Source organism: Temnothorax nylanderi, unplaced genomic scaffold (genome assembly GCF_030848795.1).
Source record: "Temnothorax nylanderi isolate EJ_2023f unplaced genomic scaffold, tnyl_v1.0 TNYL_tig0075_pilon, whole genome shotgun sequence".
Classification (NCBI taxonomy): Eukaryota; Metazoa; Arthropoda; class Insecta; order Hymenoptera; family Formicidae; genus Temnothorax; species Temnothorax nylanderi.
Window position 1 is genome coordinate 404,563 of NW_027249137.1, and position 22,907 is coordinate 427,469.

The following is a 22,907-nucleotide window of genomic DNA, read 5'->3' on the forward strand; positions in this document are numbered from 1 at the left end:
CTTATTTCAATATTTAATATTATCTAAAATATTTCTGACTCGCTGAATGAGTTATTATTTAGAAGGAAATACTTCTGATATATTCGAAATAAGTCACACTGAAAATATTCAACTGTATATGATCGAATAACAAAGAAATACTTACAAAAATGTTTCTTTAAGATTAAGAATATTTAAATATAATTTAATCACGTAATTAATCAGTTTTACGTAATCTATTTATTCAATGGAAACCTATTAGGATGTGCACTGATCAAACAGCAAATGTATTATGTACTTACGCAAATCTGTGAGAATACTCTGCACTAATCAAATACTGAGGTATTATGTACTTACTTGTAAAGGAGATATACTTCTCCACTAAAATATGATATGGATGGAAAATTCTTCAATTTTCAGTAAACTAAACTTAAATAAACTTTAAATTCTTACAGTTAACGTTTAGAAGGAATAAAAACAGATAAAATTGTTTTATTAAAATTATAAAGATTTTTAAAATTACTGTTATAAAAACTTGGCATATTATTTAAATTTACTTATTATATTAAAAGATTTATTGTTATGATATATATGAAATTCATAACTTTTTATAATATTAAAGAATTTTACATTATAGAACTAATAGCCATATTTAAACAAAGACGTAAATTCTATGTTGGCATATAATATGTGTGTTGCACAGAATGCATTAATTTATACAGTTATCTTAAATGATTGTACTGCATTATATATTATATGTATGTATACCTACATCCAATAATAGAAATTCTTTAAGGGCGTGAAGGAAAAAGGGTAATAATTAGTTGTAAGTTTGCTACTTACTGAACTGTATATAAATAATATTGAATTTTGTCTTTAATATAAAGAGGTTTATCCACAATTCACCAGACTTAAATATGATTATTGCATAATCAATTAAAAAATAATTTTGCCATTTTTTATAATAACTCAACTGTTTATAATTTTTAGAGAAAAGTTTCCATTTTATAAGAAGCGTTTGCAGTTATCCTTTTTAGTAAAAATTTGGAAAAGGTCTTCTTTGATGGTTATTTGATGTTTTCTCTTTTTCTGGTGGTAGGTATATATTTTATTCAATGATTTAGTATCACCGCACGTTGAAACTATCTGACAATAAAATTACGCTTTATGACAGTAAATTGATTCGTTAGTCCATTAATCAGAGGAAATTTTTTTTGCTTAATAAAATAAATCATATTCTCTCGACATAAAAAGTAACAGATATATGATTTACATCAGTAAGTATAATAATGTTACTTCAAGATTCAACAACAAATGACGCAAGCGACATGGATTCCTGATTATATCTCATAAGAAGCTGCTATTGGTTGAGACCAGTTTTATTTAAGATAGGTATACAAGTATTATCGTTTTATCAAGGCCACGGGGGCTTGGCGGAAGATGTCGTAATAATCTGAGAGGAACATAACATTCCAAAGTGATTGATTTTTAATTTCAATAGGATATAATCATCTGGCGTAAATGCAAATTGCATGTCACTAACGTTGAAGGAATGTAGTTTTGACATAGATATGTGACATTAATATTTCGTCAATAGTTTAACCGACATAGACTAGACTAAAGGCTAACCTACTTTTATTAACATTTATAATATGTACTCGTAATATGTTTATTCGAAGCTTCGAACACTAATCTGCGTAACTCGATGACGTGCATTGCGCAGCGAGTGTTAAGCAGGGCACACACACTTTTCATAGAACGTAACAGTAAGGTTTCGACCAATCGTGTTGCTCGATTCTTACTTCTACGGTTACAGACGACCGAATCGAGCAACGCGATTGGTAGAAACCTTACTGTTACGTCTTACGGAAAATGTGTGTGGCCAGCATTATTCCAAAGAAATTAATTTTGCACGTATAAACGAACATAGGTATATTCTTTCACGCAGAAGAAACTTTTATTATTAAGCACAATAAAATAATACCAGGAAATTTTTAGAATAAGAATATTTATTTAAGCATTATTTGCTGTAACATTTCCTATACATTGTTTTGAATTAATAAGTTGCTAATAAATTGATAATAAATTATTTCTAAGGCAATAATAAAACATTTTGTTAATTATAATTTAAGATAAGTTAATTATAATTTAAGATAAGATAAACTATAATAAATTATTTTACCAATGTTAATTTACGCAAATTTAAAAATGTTTTAAATATTTATAAGTTATATACATTTCGACAAAAGATCAAATATTTTATAAAATTACATCCGGATTTAAATCCGCAATTAATAAACATTTCACCGTACTTTTTAAATAATATATTATTCCATGAATTACGTTATGTTTTATTTATATTACATTTCTGTAGTCATCTTATTGCTTTGTCTAGTCATCTCGTGAATAGTTAAACTTTGCCATTGAAAGTCTGATTGTGATCTCTCACAATCTTGATTATTTTATGAATTCCCGTTAACTATTTATAGAATAATTCGCGTCACGAAATTCAGCAAATATTCCGACGCGCAATTCCGACATTTCTGTTTCTGGGATGCACATGACGAGAAACAGACTAGAAAAACGAAAGGTTTCTTTATGTCTATACTATATCCTCCATTCGCACTCACTTGAAACCTGAATTGTGTGTTTTTGAACTATGGGTACACAAAAAAGTGTCAAATCAAAATTTATATATTCAAATCAGAACTTATACATAACGTATACTCATTACTCTCGTATATACGTATCAACTTTCTACTTCAACTTGTTTTTCTTGATTGAACTGTGTAAAATACTTCATTCAAGCAAGTTACTTTGTTTAATGTAATATAATCTTATTTCAAGATTTTCACGTTGAAATCAAAAATATTTTCAAATCAAGAATATTCTTTTTTCTGTATATAGAAACCGGAGATACGGGCTCGCGACTAACAAATGCAACGAGCGGTGACTATCGATGTTAATTCACGCTCACGTTTTTAGAATTTCATGATGGTGCAATCTGAAATTACAATGAAATCGAGTTTCTAGATTTAATGCACCCGATTCGGCGTCGCAGACTCTTCTTATGCAACACTATCACTGCAAAACTGGAGACTCGATGTCCCGGATATGGATAAACGAGAATATTGTGAAAGGTAACTCAGCGAACGATAACTTGTATCGTTTAACAGGTCTCCGCGTATCTCCTCATACAAAATTTTAACATAAGAATATACTCAATACAAAAAAATATGCTTCTTAATTTTTTAAATACTCTTTACCTTACCGACTCTTTCTATTAACTTCCTGATACACGATAAAATTTGTATCTCAAATTTATCTTTGTAAGTTGCTAAAGTTATATGTGCAAGAGGAAAATTATAGTAGTTATGTATAATTAAAAAAGAAAAAGAATGTTGATGAGCATATTGATACAGCTATATATAAATACTTTAAGAATTATATAAAAATATAAATTATATAAATACTTTAGGAATTTTTTAAAAGTTTTTGGATGCGTCAGTTTTAATCGATCTATCTGGATATAGTAGAAACAGAAGAACTATTTTTTACATTTATGTACACATACCTATGACACAGTATATACTGTGCCTATGACATATAAACTTACTGTGCATATTAAATTATAGAGAAGAAGATGAGAGAGAAAGAGAGAAATAAAAAGTTGAAATATGGACAGTTACTATCTTTAGTTCTTTTAGAATAATTTAAAAAAATCTTAATTGACCGTTTGGTTTAAATCTATTATGTCATTGGAATGTACGTAAAAAGAATTTAATAATGGATAATAATTCATTAATGGCTACTTTTATGGGACAAATCCATAAAATATATACAATGTATATATTTTAAGATCTTACTGACACTCTCTCTTTTTCCTATATAGCATTTTTATTTATGAGGTTTCTAATTTAATACAAAAGAGTGATCAAGAAAATGAAGACTTATTAAGATTTTTGCAGGTATTGTAATCGGTGTTTTTTGCATCTGTTTCCGTAGAGAGAAAATGGATGATGCTAAATAATAAAAATTATAATAATTGATATGTTTTTTGCTTTACGATGTTTGATAATAATTGATATGTTTTTTGCTTTACGATCAGATTACTTTTGATTATTTTCGAGGAAACAGAAGGTTTTTTGATTTCCTTGATATTCATTTTAATATATATCACAGAATTTGAATCAACAGAGTACATTGTTAAATTAGACGTTAAATTTTATAATTGAATTCCAGTTTTCGCGAAGTTGCAACAAGCATTGCATCGCTATACAGGTCAGTAACCTGTGAGGTAGGCGGCTTTCACATTCACCTAATATAATCTCATGATCCGCCTGATCACTCTTATGCATCTTATCCAATAATACCTTTATGTATTTAATCGGACATTAGATGATTCTGACAGCGTAAGTAGCGATTACAGCGAATGTGATGTGTAGCATAATAAACTTCGTCAATAAAATCATTTCTTACGTCGACTTGTCTATCAAATGTTTTATAGACCGTGGTGCGCTAATGATTTCCACGGTAATAACTCAGACAAGGAAACACAATGTAAATGCTAAATACTAAATTTTATGTAAGATAGTAGTAAATAAATTTTTACTCCATTATTTACAATTAATTATATTCAAAATTTTTATAGTTTATCTTCACATGTGTTTATCTTCATATTTTGATAATTTGATAATGTATAATTAGGTCAAATTTTCAATGATTAATTATTAAGATGAATAGAAGTAGAGTCAGACTAAATAATGCTAGGTTTTAAACATTAATAAAATATTATAAAATTGCAAGTATAAAATATTATATTATAAAATTGTTAGTAAAAAATATTATATTATAAAATTGTAAGTATAATATAAATAAATTAATAATCCCCCGTAGTAGTAAATCTTATCTTATAATTATTTATTTATAATTTATAATTATTTAATTAAGAGAACTAATTGGCATCGCGGAGAAACGGCAACAATAAACTTTGATAGCTTCGAGTATCGACATTACATGTCTTTTTTAGAAATGGAATCTCTCTCATAGAATCTTTCACAGTATTTTATATTTTTGGAAAATTATAATTACCATATTTTTTACAAATAAACTACATTTTTTGAAATCTATTATGTAAGCAGATTTTAAGCTTTGCCCCTCTCTAATTGCTGTAATTATATTGTAACTAAAATATTTTATGTATCAATAAATATTTCACTTTTTAATTTTTTTCTAAATTTACTTTTTTAAATAACTTTCTACAAATTATATTTGATATGTTTGGGCAATGTTTTTGTTTTTAATAAAATACTGAATATTTTGCTTTTATCTTGCTAAAAATAGAATAAGGTATAATAAAATCAAGTTTATTATTTCCTGGAGATTTATAATAATAAAATGTTTAAGATCATATAATATTTTTTTTCCCTTCAGCTTATTATTTATTATAAGATGCTGAGCAAATTTTATTACACTCAGTCTAATGAAATTATTTGAAAATATATTTCGTTATTTTAAATAAATTTGTTCGATTAAATATTTTAAATTTCGTATATATTCTATTTTCATCAAGCTATTACTTCCTACACTTCTAAACAATCTCGTGCGTATGTAAGAATTGTGAAGGTGCGTGAACTCTTTATAGGACCAAGAGAGTGAGAGTAGAAGAAAACCGACTTGGTTTACTCTCTCGACAAGAGAGAGAACAGTACTGTTACCACTAGCTTTCCGCCAATAAACATCAAACTGTTTTGACGCATATATATAACATGGGCATAGATATAACAATAGAATATACAAAACCAATGACGGATTCCTATTTCTCGCGACTCTTGCAAACGTAGTTACGTCAAATAGAATGTGTATTAAAGCTAACTACCTGCATTCGATACCTGCCGCGAATGTCGTTCGGTAGTAAAGGTATATATATTAATAATTCTGAAAGATGCAAGATCTTTTTGTTTCAAGGTTCGAAGAAAGATAAGAATCTAATAGGGTTTTGCTTATAGTCCAGTTTATATTTCCTACGTTATTCGAAATAATGACTGGAAAATTGACGTAAAGGAAAGAAAAAGTTCATAATGTGTGTGTCCCGGCGTGTGCAGCTGCAGTTAGGTGCAGGTGGGGAGAGAAACAGAAAGAGAGAGATCGGCAGGTCGTTCTACAACAGTACAACTTTCAGCGCGGATTACGAAGGAGCTCAGTAAGTTCGCGAGCACGCCGCGGAGTAGGCGCGATCTATTCTTCACGGAGCAACAAGAACATTGCGCCAATCGCAGGCAATCAAAGGATTAAATCGGACGTGTGGAGCATCGACATCAGGTATTTGATATTTCATATCTATTAGCCTCTGCACTTGCTACAATATTATTTTAAAACAGAATCATTTTAATTGATGATTTTCGGATAATCTTTTTTTTTAACGGAAGGATTTTCATTCAAAATAGAATTTTTTGAAATAAATCAATGGTCTTAATCGAAAAATTGCGTCTGTTAGTCTAATTGATCTATTAAGTTTAGTTTCCATTATCGCATCCAGATATAAACATCGGATTTTATTATCTCTTTAAGCCCATTTTAAAAGACAATTTATAATTTGTGAGGTAATTGTTAGATACATTTTTCTTTTTATTTTATCTTTTTAATTCTTTTTTATAACCCTGTAAACATAGCAATAGTATAAATACAGTAACTAAATACAATAAGTATTTACTCTGCATTAGTCAAATTATAGTAAAAGTAAATATAAAATTTTAAAAGCAAAAGAAATGTCTAACGTTTGTGAATGATTAGTTAGGCAAGAACATAGCGTTTGATCTTTAAATATTTTTTAACTTAGTTTTTGCATTGCGCTGTATTATTATATTTTTTAAAATTTTTGTATAGATTTTAAACAAGAATAATTATCAAATAATTTATTTCTGAAATATTTTATCTTCTCTGTCTTTCTTTCGCCCTTTCTTTTTCTCTCATTTTCTTTTATTTTAGTTATATTTTAATTTAACGTTCACAACCGTGTGTAGGCGTGCAATGCACATTAATCCTATTTGACATTTATTCTTTCAAAGATGAAACTTTATGTGTCATCTCAATTTACCTATGTGAGTTCCTGACAGATTGGTTGTTTACTGAGTAAATCATTGTTATGCTAAAACTAATACAAATTTTAATGCGGTACGTGACGCAACGATTAGCTGCAAGTTTGCACGACTCTTGTGGATTACGCGTGTATGCTTCGCAGTGCATAGAGGCGTGCACTTTCCTCATTGGATAAAGCGATATACAGATAACTTGAAAAACTGCTTTGCCGTATTTTTCCTAATTATTGCATTACGTAACGGAATGCATAGCCGACCTAATCTCTGTAATGATCTATATGAATTGTGTAAAAGCGAAGGAATAAATAAGTTTAGACATTCGAATATGGTATCATATAATAACTCGAACATGATATCATTACTGACTTATCTTGCTTTCTTTTTAAATTGAGTGCAATTTAATTTGTAACACCCTTTTTTTGTAATAACGATGTTTCGTAATATGAGCAATATAGTATTCAGTAATAATTATTTCAATGAAACTGTAACAATTTGATAAGCTTTTTTTCTTCGCGAATAGATAAAGAAAATAATATCAAAGTACATGAAGTACTGAAAAGAATAGAAAGAAGTCATGTTACATGCAAATAGAAAATTAAAGAATTATTATGCGCAGTCAATTTTTTAAACTTCTAACAAGTAGATCATTAACTTTGTAATCATTAACATTGCTGATAATAAATTTTGTGCACTTTGTACACTTCAGAAATTTTATAAAATTTTGTAATTATAATTTATTTATATCTTTTTTTAAAATATATTGTTAATAATAAATAATTCTCTAATTTTTCTTCTAACTATTAAAAACTTGAGCTGAAATGTACTTAAAAGCAGCGTTATTATTACAATAAATGTGTTATACATTTTGATATAGTATCAACATTTCTGATTGACGGATATAACAATAAATCACATATGTAATACTAGTTACACTAGGTACACAAAAAATATCTTATATAAGTAATATCATTAATGCAAATCAATTCAAATTAACAAGGAAAAACGTATTAATTTTTTATAACAGAAACAATAATTTAGCTTAAATATGTACATAAATCAAGCACAGATTTACATTATTTATTGTTCTTTATATTATTTATATTTATATTACATTGAGTGAAATAAATTACGCAAAAAATAGATATAAAGTTATATAACATTAAAATTGAAAACATGGAATCTAAAAGGCACTACTCTATAACGCATTGTAAGGCCAGCGTCTATAAACAATAAAAACAAAATACATACGCTCGATAATAGCAAAGCTGAAGGAAGGTTTAACTCTAAACTATAACATCTAAAAATTTCTTTTGCTCGAATTTTGACCGTTTGATCTTCCTTCAGCTTTGCTATTATCGAGCGTATGGACATCTTGTTTTTATCTTGTTTTTAGATTTATATTAATATTTATTGTTCTTTAATGCAAATTAATGCTGTTCATTGTAAAAAGGTTAATAAATGTTAATTTGCGAGACAGATGCGAGATTGATATAGGCAATTTATTATTAGCAATTTATCAATTAATTCCAATATTTCCATTAACTCGGCATTTTCGTAATTGCTTAAAAGATGAAACAAACACATTAACAATTTCAAAACTAAAATGATTTTTATGTCACCATTGATCATGAACCTGTTATTCTCGATTATGAAAACCTTGACAGTTATATTTGCAATCGTTTCTATTGCATTGAGCGAAAGAGTTTTAAAGTGAGTGGCTATATTATTGTGAGAAGCGATGCACGGTTACGACTTGTAAAAGTGTATAACGACTTCACTTTATCGGCGCCCTGTCATTCGATTTTAGTTCGTGCGAATGTGAAAGTACAAGCAATAACGAGCATGAAAACACAATGCGGACTCGACCTCAGCATGACGAACTTTATCGATCGCCCAAAGTTAGCGAATCATGAGCAATCATTCGCTGAGTAAGTCAATTTGATCAGCACCTATACACTAACAGTGCCTATACCATAGTTAGCAAATATTTTCTCCCTACATTTGAAATTAGATCCATGCAATCGTGACAAAACAGTCCGATCATCATTTCTCTGTGTAAAGTTTATTTTAAACTTTGAATGCGTCAGATTTTATCGCTTACATTAAAATAAATAAGAAAAAAATATAAAATACGTCTTTTTTGTTAATTAAGAAGGAGATATGAAATATATGTCTTTGTTTTAATGAAAATTTGGATTTTAAATGTGCTTTATGAGTGATAATAAAAAGGGATATGCAATGTATGATACTTCACGCATAAGTTTACAGCAAAAATTGCACGTTTACAATTAGTGTTACATACATCCAATTTAATATTACATTAGCATATTAATTACTTGAAACACACTGTGAAAATGGTTTTATTTCAAGGCATCAATTTGTATAAATGTGTAGTACATTACACAATTAGTGTAAGTACAACATTGTGTAATATCTTGCATAATTAATATAATCAGTATGTTGTAACATCTATTAGCTAGATTTATTTTGTACTGCAAAACCTGTTTGTACCTTGGTAAATATAAACGTTAGAGAAATTGTGATGTCTTTAATTTCTCCGAGAAGATTTACTATCCCGGATATAAATCAATCTACCAAATTAGGATCTTTCACGCCTCATAAATACATTTAATACTTTCTTTAAATTCTTTCTTACAATTGAGTAAGAGTAAACCGCAAAGTTGATTGCAAAGGCGATTCATATATCATATATTCCTAAAAAATATTTATTTCTCATGATATAAAAAAATGTATCTAACTTTCAGTTTTATGGAAACATTCGATTCAACGTTATTAAAATGTTCGTACAGTTTCCTCAATAAACAATAACTGTCTTATAAACTCGCGGATTTACATATGGGTATGGAGAAATGCTTCGCCACTTGAAATCAGACCAAGTTGCAATTATACTATTGCAATTGATCGGCCTTTCACCAATTTTCTCTTCTCTTTCAGCAATTCTTATTTGCTTGGAGATGTGAAGTTAATGCAAGACTTCTGTAGGAAAATGATGTGCTGCGGTAAAATAATAGACCGCCAAGTCAATTTACGAGATTTATGAACCTGCTGTGTGCAGTAGACGAGAGAAGAAGGGAGATAATTATAGCGAACTCGTAAAAAATGCGATAATATGCAGCATTTCGCTTAGTTGCGACGCTGACGTTCGCAAAACAAACGCATATCAAGATTACTTTGTAAATTGAATTTGCACAGTTTACTACATGTTTTATTAGTAAAATTCTCTCTCTCTCTCTTTCTCTCTCTCTTATTTATTTATCTATCTGTTTGCCTTGATCGTCAATTTCGTAATATATTGAAATTTCTATGTTTCAGTTCGCAACCATGGAGGAAAAAATAACGAAGTCCGAAATGCAATCCTTCTTCACAGGCAAAACCATCTTTATCACTGGCGCTTCCGGTTTCATGGGTAAAGTTCTCTTGGAGAAATTGCTGTATCGCTGTTCCGATCTTGACAAAATCTACGTTCTCATGCGAGCCAAGAGAGGCCGCAGTGTCGAAACTCGGCTCGACGACATGTTCAAATTGCCTGTAAGAAACCACGGAAATTATGCTACCTTCTTCTTCAGTTTAACAATGTAATATTACGCAAGATAATGCACCCTAAATTCTCGCGCAACACCATCTGCATCTGTTTAGGCTTAATTAATGCAATTTATTTTCATATTTCATTATTGATCATGTTATTTACTGTTAATTCATAATAATACGTAAAAATATTATTGAGAAACTCACTCTGGAAAAAATAAAGACGATTATAACCCACTTTGGGACCCACCATTACGCGTAACTAACAATCGTAATTAGCTATTCTATCTATTTCAAAGATTTTTAAGTTATTCAGTTATGCAAAGATAATTTTCACTTAAGGGGCACTAACCAAAATGTTTTAATTAGGGTTACGATATCTAAATAATTTAATTATTATAATCATGGGCCTCAAAGTGGGTTATATATGTATATATATACATATATAACCCACTTTGAGGCCCATGATTATAATAATTAAATTATTTGGATATATATATATATATATATATATATAATACATATATCTCTCTATTCAACCGTGCTCTGGGAAAAATTATAACCCCCCCCTTATATATATATATATAAAGATTATATAGATATATAAAGAATATTTTACCAAGCACATCATTCAATAAAGTCATACATATATTTTATGAGATTTAGTTATTAATATATTCTTCCCAATTGTAATAAAATTTTTACTTCAAAAAATACTATTGTATTACAAGAATTTCAAAAATACTGTCATATTATAAGGAATTTAGTCGCACAGTATACGAAGAACTTTGAACGTACGACAAAAATTATTCATAAATCTGTTTTGGATAAATATTTGAAAGATTCTTCAAACTACGATGTAGCTTGAAATCAAATGGCAGTATATAGATATATGGAGGAGTAAAAACCAGAGTGGTGTAAGTCAAATATTTAAAAAAATTTGACTTACACCACTCTGGTTTTTACTTCTCCATATAATACATAATATGTACATATATGCGAAAGATTAGTAATAATGACTAATAATTGATATTTTTACAGCTGTTTCAAAGACTGCGGAATGAGAAACCTCAGCTTTTTAAAAAAGTGATATCACTGAATGGCGACGTATGTTTGCCCAATTTAGGCCTTACTGATGGACAGCGTGAACTCTTAATAAACGAGGTACACGTGGTATTCCATTTCGCCGCGACACTTCGATTGGAGGCGAAATTGAAAGATGCCATCGAAATGAACACGGTAAAATATCAATCGCCACGAAGGAATCTCAAATCTCTATCAACCTTTATTTCTTGAATTGCATCGTGTGTTTCGTGTGTTATTGGTGTTAATATCAAATATGTTACGCATGGCTATATTATTGTACGATCATCTTTAAACTCTATGTTCACGCGATATTTTATGACTATAGATGTTACGGGCAATTTGATTAAAGCGCGCGCTTCGCCACGTGCCATTTATTCTCGACTATTATATTTACTTATTCACGCATCAAGATAACCAAAATCAATCTATAATAACCTGTCACTTATCAGTTGTCAAAACACGATTCTCGCGCTGACAGTTAAGATATATATCTAAGATATATCTTTAAGATATATCTTTTAAACTTAATTCTATGCGTAATACTTTTGATAATATGTAAAGTATATGAAGTTGAAATAATCTTTAAGACAGGTACAAAAAAAATACTGGACCTGGCAAAAGAAATGAAGCATCTAAAATCCTTTGTGCATTTAAGCACGGCCTTCTGTCACATCGACCAAGAGGAACTCGGTGAGCGTTCCTACGACTCGTCCGATGATCCTCATGATATCATGAGGCTTGTTCAGTGGTTAGACGACGAGGGTATCGATCTTATTACGCCCAAGTAATTAAACTTGACGTTATTAATGATATTCGGCCTATTAATAATAAGCGTGTCCGACGGGTACACTTCACTAATATTAATTATAATATTAATTAATTAATAATGACTACATTTAATTAAGTTATTATATTAAAACTATCTAAAATTATACATATTAATTACAAAATAAATACATATATTAGTATTATTAGTGCATATATGTATAGTATATGTATGTGATTTCTTTCGGTCAATTGACTGCTTGATTAAAATTAAAGTTAACCTAATTAAATTATTTTTTTATATTTATAAAAGATGTAAATATAAAATTACACATATCCACTTTCTCATTCATAGATTACTGCATCCGCATCCAAATACTTACACGTATTCGAAACGTTTGGCTGAAACACTGGTGACCAACGAATACCCCAATATACCTTGCTGCATCGCTAGACCATCGATCGGTAATTATCAAACATATTTTAATAATTATCAGAGATTATAAAATATCTCGACAATTGCCAGTAAAAAAGAATAAAAATTAATTTATTTTTTTTGCACAGTACTACCTAGTTATGAGGAACCGATGCCAGGGTGGGTCGACAATTTGAACGGACCAACAGGCTTGCTCATCGGTGGGGGCAAAGGTGTCATCAGATCAATGCACTGCAACGGTAATTATCATGCCGAAGTTATACCAGTCGATATCGCAATTAATGCTTTAATTGGGATTGCATACAGACTTGCTACCGACCTGAAGAAGTAAGTAGTTTCGTTCTGCCCTATATTGTTTTCTTCCTTAATAATAAAACATGATACAATTAATAATAATAAATTAAAATAAATTCATCGCCTATACATTTATAAAATCTAGACTATTTCGCTGCTGTAATTGTCTCTTCCTGTCTATATTTAATATATAAATTATAAATAGTTATTTCCTGGAAGATATTTAAACAGAAATTACAATAAGAAATTTTAAGTAAAAAGAATTTTTAACATCTAAATTTTTCTGTTAAACTTATTTAATTAAATTAATTAAAAAATACTGACTTATTGTAGCTTATAGATTGTTTGACATTAAATAATATAATCATAGGTTTTTGATACATTTTCTACATATAGACGTCGTCTGTTTTATGATTTTTTGCACGATTATTCTATTTATATGTAATAGAGAAATATTTTTATTATATTTTTTTCTGTTTAGACAAAGAAATATTTCGAATTCTTACATATTTATTACACATTTGCTTTTTTATATCTGTTATTTACAGATCGAAAACTATACCCGTAATCAATATAACGCAAGGCAATGTGAGACCGACCACATGGGCAGAAGTATTAGAAAAGGGCAGAAATGTTGTTCATGAATATCCTTTCGAGGGACAAATTTGGTATCCAGACGGCGATATGCGTAGTAGCAAATTTGTGCATAATCTTTTCGTCTTCTTCTTTCATATTATCCCTGCATATTTGATCGACTTTCTGATGTTAATATTTCGACAGAAAAGATTGTAAGTTTTATACTTCTTGAGATATTTTTAAATATCGTTTAGAAATTATATTTTCTCGTTTCAATGTATCTATTGTATAATATATTTTTAAATAATATTATTAGAACTATACATATAAAAATCTTGCCTCTTAGCTTTTATTTCTCCTTTTTTTATTTTTATAAACAGTATGGTCAAAATCCAAAAGCGAATCTCAGATGGCCTCGAGGTGTTGCAATATTTTACTACCAGGGAGTGGATATTTCATAACGATAAAATCATTAAAATGGACAACGAATTATCGAAAGCAGACAAGGAAATATTTCGAATTATTATTGACGATATCGATATAAATGAGTACCTCAAAAACATTGTCCTTGGCGCACGGCAGTATTGTATGAAAGAGGATCTGTCTACTCTGCCGAAAGCTCGTCGGCATCAAAAAATGTGAGTATTATTTACGTAGATTATAATGTTTTCATGCAATCGAAAAATACGATTCCGTCAAATTTGTTCAGTCACCTTTTCCAGAAACATTTTGTAAAGGCGCAAATGTTTGAGTGTTTCAATAAGCAGAAGAGAAAGAAATGAGAACATAATGTATATTTTTATGCTAATAAAAAATTTCAAGTATTCATTTTTTCTTCCCATTCTTGGAAAGTAACAATTGTACATTCCTAAGAGAAACTGAACACTTTCTATTACGTAGAAAGATATTTATTCACATAACAGAAGAGATGGCTAATAAGAGAAACTTAACGATGTTTAAACTTGTCACTTGTTCAAATGAATACATTTTCTTTCTTACGCTATTTGTCGTGCATTTCCGTTTTGCATTCTACATATCAATCATTACATAGTACACTATATAATTACGGATTTAAATATTGCTTAATTTTTCTGAACAATTGAGAACATGATTTTAAATTCCCAAAATTAGAGCAAAAGGTATAAACCAAATTAAATCAATTAATATTATTAATAAATTAACATACATATTAAATTAGTATAACCAAAATTATTCTAAGTTTACATTAAAATTAAACTAATTTAAATTTTAAGATTTATTTTTAAATTTTCAATCACTTATTTCAATTATGTCAACCTCGATGCTGTAAAACTCATCGTATTTCATAACAAACGTTTTGTGTTTCAGAATGTACGTTGTCCATATTACAACGGTATATTTATTCTACTTCGGCGTATTATATTTTATTTACAACAATGTTGGGATAGTAAAAGTCTGCCTGGATTCTCTCACCGACGTAATAAAATCCCTACCGCTCGTAGGCGGATTACTAACGATGATGCATCTCTAAGAACGTACTTATACACATTCTACGTTTATTGCGTTACACATATGGAATTCGACGAGTCGACGAGGAATGGTTAGTTCCTCTGACGATGTTCTATATTGCGTCTCTTATTTGAACCGCTTGTAATTCCGGGCATAAATTATGAGGTGGAAGGCAATTTCAACATACCGTCAATATAGAAATACTGTTATAGAAATACTGTTGATATTAGCTATAAATTCAATATACTTAGAGACTAGATCGTATCGCAGGTGTTTGTAAAAACCAACTGTCTACATCAGTTTTAAACTCTCAATCAAAACGTAAGCTTTTAGGAAATTTCGATAGAATGATACGTAATATAAGATACGTAATGTAAAATACGTAATGTAAGATAGGTAATGTAAGTGCTTTTCTGTAATGTATAGATTTTATTGAAAAATATCGCTACATTGTTCGATACATATGTACAAGCATATTTAATGGAATAAAGGTTTATGTGCACATAAAAATATTATTTTAAAATAAAAGATTTATTATATGCATTAATACCAGCTCATTGTTATAGGCGTTATAGCAAAAAAGTCCACTAAAACCAGTCGCATAATTTATCGCATAATTAATCATTCAAACCTGCAAATAAAAATATGCATTTTTATGGATCTTTACTTAAAAAAAGCTTCATTTTTAATTATGCTTATTGCAATTCTGACAAATTTATTATAACAAAAGTCGCAGTTCTGCTTGATGACATTTAAAATCGACAATATTAGTTAATTTTATCACCCATTGTTACATAAATCTTTTATTAAATTTATTATAAATTTTATAATTCGATTCCATTTATTCTATATACCGTGTATTTTCTGATGTATTCACGTTATTCTGATGCACTTGTATATTTCATACATCTGTATAAAATATCTTAATTTGTAAACATTTTGTACAATGCAAAAAATGACAAAGAGAATTTTTTCGCCATTATAGGTCGCCTAAGATGGATTTTATAAGAAGTTGAAACCTTATGGCCTTCGTCTCCTAAAGAAGATAGCAAGAATGTGTCAAGTATCGCATAATAAAATAACTCTCTCTTCTTTATAGCCAGCACTTTCGGACAAACCTGTTTTTGTTTGTTAAAAGCTCCGATAGATTTGGCACCATAGAGCGTGAATTGCGACGATGATGTAGCTAGATTTTCTGAGCTCTGTATCGGAGCACAAGAATTCATCCAATTTCCCGAGTATAACTTCCGCGGCACCTCTGATGACCTCAATCGATGCTCTTCTCAGGGTACAAAGGGATGTCCCAATATAGCTTCGCTGTTACATACAGTTGCTCCTGCGTATTTGTATAGGATTTTGTAAACCGTATTATGAAGCGGAAGCGAGATAATTATCAATAATCTGTAGTAGTTATAATTTTCACAGTTGAGGTGATATTGACCGCTCGGCTGATTTTTGTTCTTTAACTTATTACGTATACATGAATACTAACGCTTATACGCGCATTTTAATTGTTATTTATCCAGTTTAAGACTTTAATGTTTATTTCTAGCAATGGATAATTTTAATCTTAGTTTAACTTATTTTTCATCTTTTTCTAGTCCTAAGAGTTAGAAGAGAGTTAGTAAGTTAAACCGAGATTATAAGTTAATCTACATTGATAAATATAGACATAAAACTTGTAGTTATCACTCCAAGCAGAAAATGTGGAATCTGCAGATAAGATACTTGTGTGAGAAAAGAATAAATAGCCTGGCGCATATTGCTATATCATTCATTCCTATAGCTATTTTGCTCCACAGAATGTGCCCGTAGTGTGTATCGTGTTCTCTTTTACAATAAATTATATTTGTACGACTTTCTTTATTAATTTATGTCAGTTAAAGTGAGTTAAGAGATATATATAAACTTGCTCATAAAGAGTGTTTTTAAAACAAGTAATTAATCTTGTTATGTTTTTTGATTAAAGAATAGTTATACGTTATCTAATTTGCTTTAGCAAATTTAATTCGTATTACCGTGTTGAAAATGAAAATTTACTTACGTGAATTTACGTGATAAATTTGCACTTCACGAAAAAATTACAGAAATTATAAAAAAGAAAAGATTTGTTTGATAAATTTTGCAAAACCGCGAAATGAGGAAGAAGAAGAACGTTCTGTTAGGCAACTTTGTTGATAAAAAATTTAACTTATTTAGAAAAATATAAATTCATTATTTAGAAAAATGCCTGTGTTTTTTTTTACTGAGTGGATATTCTTTTCTTTTGACAGACATTAATTTTATTGTTATAATTGAAAATGTTATTGATGTTAAAAGTCATTAATGTTTAATTATTATTTAAAGCTGTTTTAAATATATATAATATTTCAAAAATTTTTTAAAGCTGTTATTATTTAAATATTTAATTATTATCATTAAAGTTGCGTCTCAAGTATTTTACATTTAATCGACTGTAATCCATATGAGAGAACGCGTCGCAGCATCATCCGCGTCATTGAATGTAGATTAATATTGGCAAAAAGTAATCAAATCGCGTTGCATGGAAACATAATTTAAGCAGGATTTAAAGCTTAATTGCGGAGCAAGAGGAGGAGGATAAAGCAACAGTTGTTAGTTCCACATAATATGGAGGGATGGCGCTGAGAAATCCCAGTCAACCCCCATTCTATTATTGATCCACCCCTGTGCGTTCCATTCGGAAAACAGCCCACTAGCCGTCGGTCGACGTGCGGCGCGAGAGCTGTCCCTCTTCTGCTCCAATCTTATTTTGTCGTGACCCTATAGCACAATTAAAATTGCATTTGGAGTTGTGCAGGCACGGGTGGCCGTGAGTTATGGGAGAGTATTATCTACGAACTTTTCTCCATTTGTTAAACTTCCTCGCACGCAACTACCATCTAAAAGCAAATGCGGCGGTTTTCCCCCGCGATCTCGCGATTCTGACTAACAGATTTTATACGAGATGCCGACGTCGGCTTCTACATCCCCTCGTGTACGAAATCTCTTGAATAAATCGTAGAAACGTTCACGTCGCAGTAGACACACACGCACGTAGTAGACACGAACAAAAGAGCGTAATTGGACACCTGTTATAAATGTAACAAAGTTATTTCAAGAAGAATTATGATTTTGTAATTAAGAGCCCGTGCAAAATGTAGGTATTAGTAAAGGTAATTAATAAAGTAAAGATTTATTTAGCACAAAAGGAATATAAAGATCGAAAGAGCGAGTTACAGAATCTGAGAATTTTTAAGTAAAAACTTTAAGAAAAAAACAGAAAATTTCTTAGACAATTTCTATGTTCGAAAGATGAAGAGGCTTTCTTATTCTTGAAGCAATTATATGTTCTTTGAGAAGCATCAAAGAAACCGAGTACTATCAAATTCAAATTTAAAAGTCTAAGAGATTGAAAGTCTATCTAGAGAGCGTTGAAGAATCGAGATTACCAGAGTGAATATTTCAGAGTCCAGGGATCCTCCGAGCGTATGAAAATTAGAACGCTCAAGAGTGAAGAGAATTAATGACTTAAGAGATTAAAAATGTGAGAGAAACTGAGAACAATACGTATTTTTTTGTGAAAAATTGAAGTTATAATTTATGATCGCAAAAAAGATGCGAAAAGTCGAATGAAATCGAATAAAAATGCTAATAGATCAATACGATTACATTCGGTGGCACAAGTCGTATGTCACTGCATAATAAAATTTTCATTTGACTTTTATTTGAAATTTTGATTTGATCTTGAGATAGACAGCTCGTGACAAGTCGAATAATTGCAGACTAAAAATTGTCGCGAAACAATCATCAATTTTAATAGACATCTGTTCTTTCTATTTATTTAAGGGTTTTCTCAATTTTAATCAAAAAATTCAATATATAAATTACCTATGCAAAGCTCAAAAAAGTGCAAACGTAAAAAAATATTATAAAATTAAAACTAAAAGTACTTGCCTAAATTTTTGTAATTTGATTTTTTAAGAGAAAATTTTTTAAAGCGAGTTACGATACAATTTATTTAAATTTTGTTGAAAACAGATAAATATTAATTTTTTGATTATAACAAATTATTGGAATTTTGTGGTTTAAAAATAGAAATAATTCTATTAATTTATTTTAAGTCGATTTTTCAGTAAATATATTATATAAGACTTTTCTAGTGTAGTGTGTAATACGATCTCATGATGTTTACGCTGTTCTATCACCTGTTTTCTTTTGATAATATATCAGTTTACGCCCGCTTACCGAACACCTTTTCTTTTACAAACCTTTTACGGACCATCCTCTTTATGATAAACTCGATTTTAATAACTCGGTTGATTTTTCACGCTTGTAGTTTTTGCACGGTATCCAGAAAACATTATATTTTCTATAATATCATAAAACTCGAAATTACATTTATTCTATTTTTTACCTAAATGTTGCGATAACTAAATATTTGGTGAAATATATTTTGGCATATAAAGGGCATATAAATTTCTACATGTCAATTTTTTTACGTTAATTCACAAATGTCGCATATGTCTAATTTAATCTTTTGTGCAGATATTTAATAAAAGATAATATATTTCAAATAAAAAATATATTTCTGATTATCAATCGAGCCTAAATATAATTGAAGAATAAGAAAGATCTTACATAAAGTAGCTATAAAAACCTTCACCTTTCAATATATATGTATATATACATATATGTGTATATAAATATTTAATAAAGTGTTTCCCCTCTTTATATTTCTTTTATATTCTTTATTCTTTACAAACTGGCGTCGTAAAACTGAGCATTTATCTTAATGTTTATATTTTCAGGATATGGAATATGAAAAAAAGTGATGTATGATACATAAGAAACTTTTATTTGGCATCTTTGACCTGACATTTTAAAACATCTGTAATGTATGAAGATAAAATTTGTATGTATATCCCTGTATATTTATATGTGCAAATGTATAACTTAACATTTTAATATTTAATTTTATGTAGATAAGTTTTATTATGTTCATATAATTAACTGTATATAATTAATTTTCGTCATTAGCATTTATTTAAAATTTTTGTGAAATATTTCTGTATAGAATGGAGCGATACGAATTAAGCAGATCTCATTAGATATTTTAAATTTATATACTTAGGTATTTGCAAATTTTCAAATTTATATATTTTACAATTTTTATTTTATTTTATATATTTATTAGCATATAGCGAGGATGCTCAATAAACATCGCAGAAAGACGTCTAAAAGGTATCTTGAATTTTTAAAACATCCTTTTATAGACTTTTTTTTATTTTAGACTGCACTTAAACATTTTTGAACGCATTGTTAAGATATCTTTTTCTTTAAAATTCTAGAGAATGTTTCTTCTACATTTTCACTCATTATCTTCAGTTCTGTCTCGGTTCTACCGAGCTCGTCGCCGTGCGTTTTTCGCTTTTGCGCCCGTTGGGAGTGCACCTGTCGCTTGATTAACCCGACGGCGATTCAGTGTGACAAGTGCAAGAGGTATACGTCATCCATTAACGACGCTCGGCGTACACGTAATGGTGAACGCCAGTTTCAGCGGGTGGTGGGTGACGCTGAAAGCCGGCACCGACGGCCACCACCACGCACGGGCCAAGGGCGCGTGCGCCAATTATTCCTCCGGTGCAAACTCACGGGGGTTGTTTAAGGCGCGAATTCTCGGAGGATGGAGAACAGTCGACGAGCCAGCCTCCAGGAGGCACGTTCGCGCGAACCTCGGAGTCGTGCTCCTCAAGCCAAAGGGGTGACTGAAACACGACGTGTCCCATCAAGACTCGTGATTCAAGACTGCTCCTCCTCCTCCTTCACCTTGACCTCGCCTAGCTGGGCGTCACACACCTGGTTCGATAACGTACGCAACAACGAAAAGGGATTCCTTGCAGTTGCATAGGTTCCCCGTGTCCCGTTCATCCTCTCGTGACTCGGATCTGCGGCTGGAGCGGCGTCGGCGAGCCATGGATGGCGCGAAAACGGTATCGATGAATGGAGCAACCGATATCGTGGGTGGTACAATGAGAGCTCGTGCGATCATTGAGAATTAGACGAGAGAGAGAGAGAGAGAGAGAGAGAGAGAGAGAGAGAGAGAGAGAGAGAGAGAGAGAGAGAGAGAGAGAGAGGGTCTGGCCTCTATTCAGTGGTTCCCATAATCGCGGCTCAGTAGAAGGGCAAGAATGTCGCTCGTCGTCATCCTGAAGAACATTCAGGGTCTTAAGTGCAAGGGCGAGAAAGTCGCGAAGATCGACTTTCGAGGTAACGTTAGTACATAATTCAAAATTTGTTGAATCGCTGACGTTCGCACGAAGTGGAGTTTTTCACGAAGGCGATCTGTTCGAGTCGATTTTTCACGTGCACAAATGATCTCAAATAAAATTGCTATCCGGAAATGAAAAAAGAGCAATTTGCCATCTCTAAAATCGACTTCAGTAGATTGTTCCTTTCTCGAAAAACCATCGAAGAACTTGTCGAGTACTTTTCAAACATTCTCAAATTAATAATTATTTATCATATTACTCCTCCCCCAATCCTTCTTATTTCTTAATCTATTAATATGTATTTATTTCTTTTATTCGTCATTACAATATGCGTATCAGTTTTTCAGAATATCAGCAGTTTTCTTTTTTTTTTTAAAGGAAAAATTATCAGAGATAAAATGTACAGAATTGTTCTCTTCTATAATTCACACATAATTATTCTTGATACATAATTTACCCTATACTTAATACACTGCCATTGTATCTCTATTATTTGAATACTCTCAATATTGTTGGTTTAATACTATGCAAATTCCATAGATTAATGCACGCGCATGTCACGTGGTCGGATGCATATCTGCGTGTACACAATCTTTGTCGGCGTTTAGTGGATTATATCCGGGTGATTGATTGTGTCGCAGATTTGCGTTCTCGTTACAGGAGACCTCCGTCAAACCTCCGAGCGATGCTCTAGGTTAATCTCCCTAATTTCGAGTTAACCGGTTGTAGTCGCATGCTGCTATGCGCCGATGACTTTCCGATAATCGACGAACGTGTGTTAATCGAAATTTTTCAATAATTGAAACGTCGGCAACAACGTCGATACAATAGATGCGACTTTCATCTCTGCGATTTTTTAAAAACACGCTTTTCGTTCGTTTTTGCAGAAATAACGATAAATTTAATATTTTCAATATCGTGGTGTTCATTGTGCGACGTAGATCCTTTCATGATTATTTCAAAAATATACATTGTGCGTTTTATTGAGTATTAGATTAAATGCCCTATTGATAGAAATAAAACTTTTTGTAATTTACAATATACGGAATTTGTGAGGAAAGGAGAGAATTTAATGAGAATAAGAACGCGAATAATTGTTACACTTTTATTGTACTCATCGTTTTTAACATTTCTACAATTCGCTCCTAACTTGTTGCAAGTGTCTTCATTAAGTAAAGAATAATTTAATTTAATATTATACCTACTCTCTTTATCATGTACAGTAATATTAGCAACACTACTTATTGAGTATTATGTCAAATGTCCTTTTGATTGATGGAAATGGAGCGTTTCGTAGTTTACAATAGACGCAATTTGTAAGAGGAAGGATATTATAGAACTCAATGAGAATAATAACAGTTAATTGTTGAC

General features: G+C 30.4%; 2 protein-coding genes across 5 annotated transcripts in view; both read left to right on the forward strand.

The window, feature by feature from the left end:
* The first annotated feature begins 6,140 nt into the window (after positions 1–6,140).
* On the forward strand, positions 6,141–15,777 carry LOC139774192 (putative fatty acyl-CoA reductase CG5065). 2 transcript variants are annotated; one of them, XM_071709259.1, is made up of 10 exons: positions 6,150–6,300; positions 8,884–9,004; positions 10,410–10,625; positions 11,664–11,861; positions 12,296–12,492; positions 12,829–12,938; positions 13,038–13,236; positions 13,752–13,991; positions 14,160–14,417; positions 15,127–15,777. In XM_071709259.1, exons 3-10 carry the CDS (start codon positions 10,419–10,421, stop codon positions 15,287–15,289), a joined length of 1,572 nt encoding a protein of 523 aa, XP_071565360.1. In that variant the 5' UTR covers positions 6,150–6,300; positions 8,884–9,004; positions 10,410–10,418; the 3' UTR covers positions 15,290–15,777. The 2 variants fall into 2 exon arrangements, with proteins under 2 accessions (XP_071565359.1, XP_071565360.1); XM_071709258.1 differs by lacking the exon at positions 8,884–9,004 and having other exon boundaries at positions 6,141–6,300.
* A 5,145-nt stretch (positions 15,778–20,922) lies between these two features.
* LOC139774193 (otoferlin) overlaps positions 20,923–22,907 on the forward strand; it is a 36,757-nt gene continuing 34,772 nt past the window's right edge. For 2 of the 3 annotated variants that reach the window (XM_071709260.1, XM_071709262.1), the window contains exon 1: positions 20,923–21,534. In XM_071709260.1, coding sequence (XP_071565361.1) covers positions 21,456–21,534 — 79 coding nt within the window. In that variant the 5' untranslated portion in view covers positions 20,923–21,455. The remainder of the gene's footprint in view (positions 21,535–22,907) is intronic. The other variant, XM_071709261.1, reaches the window with a different exon arrangement.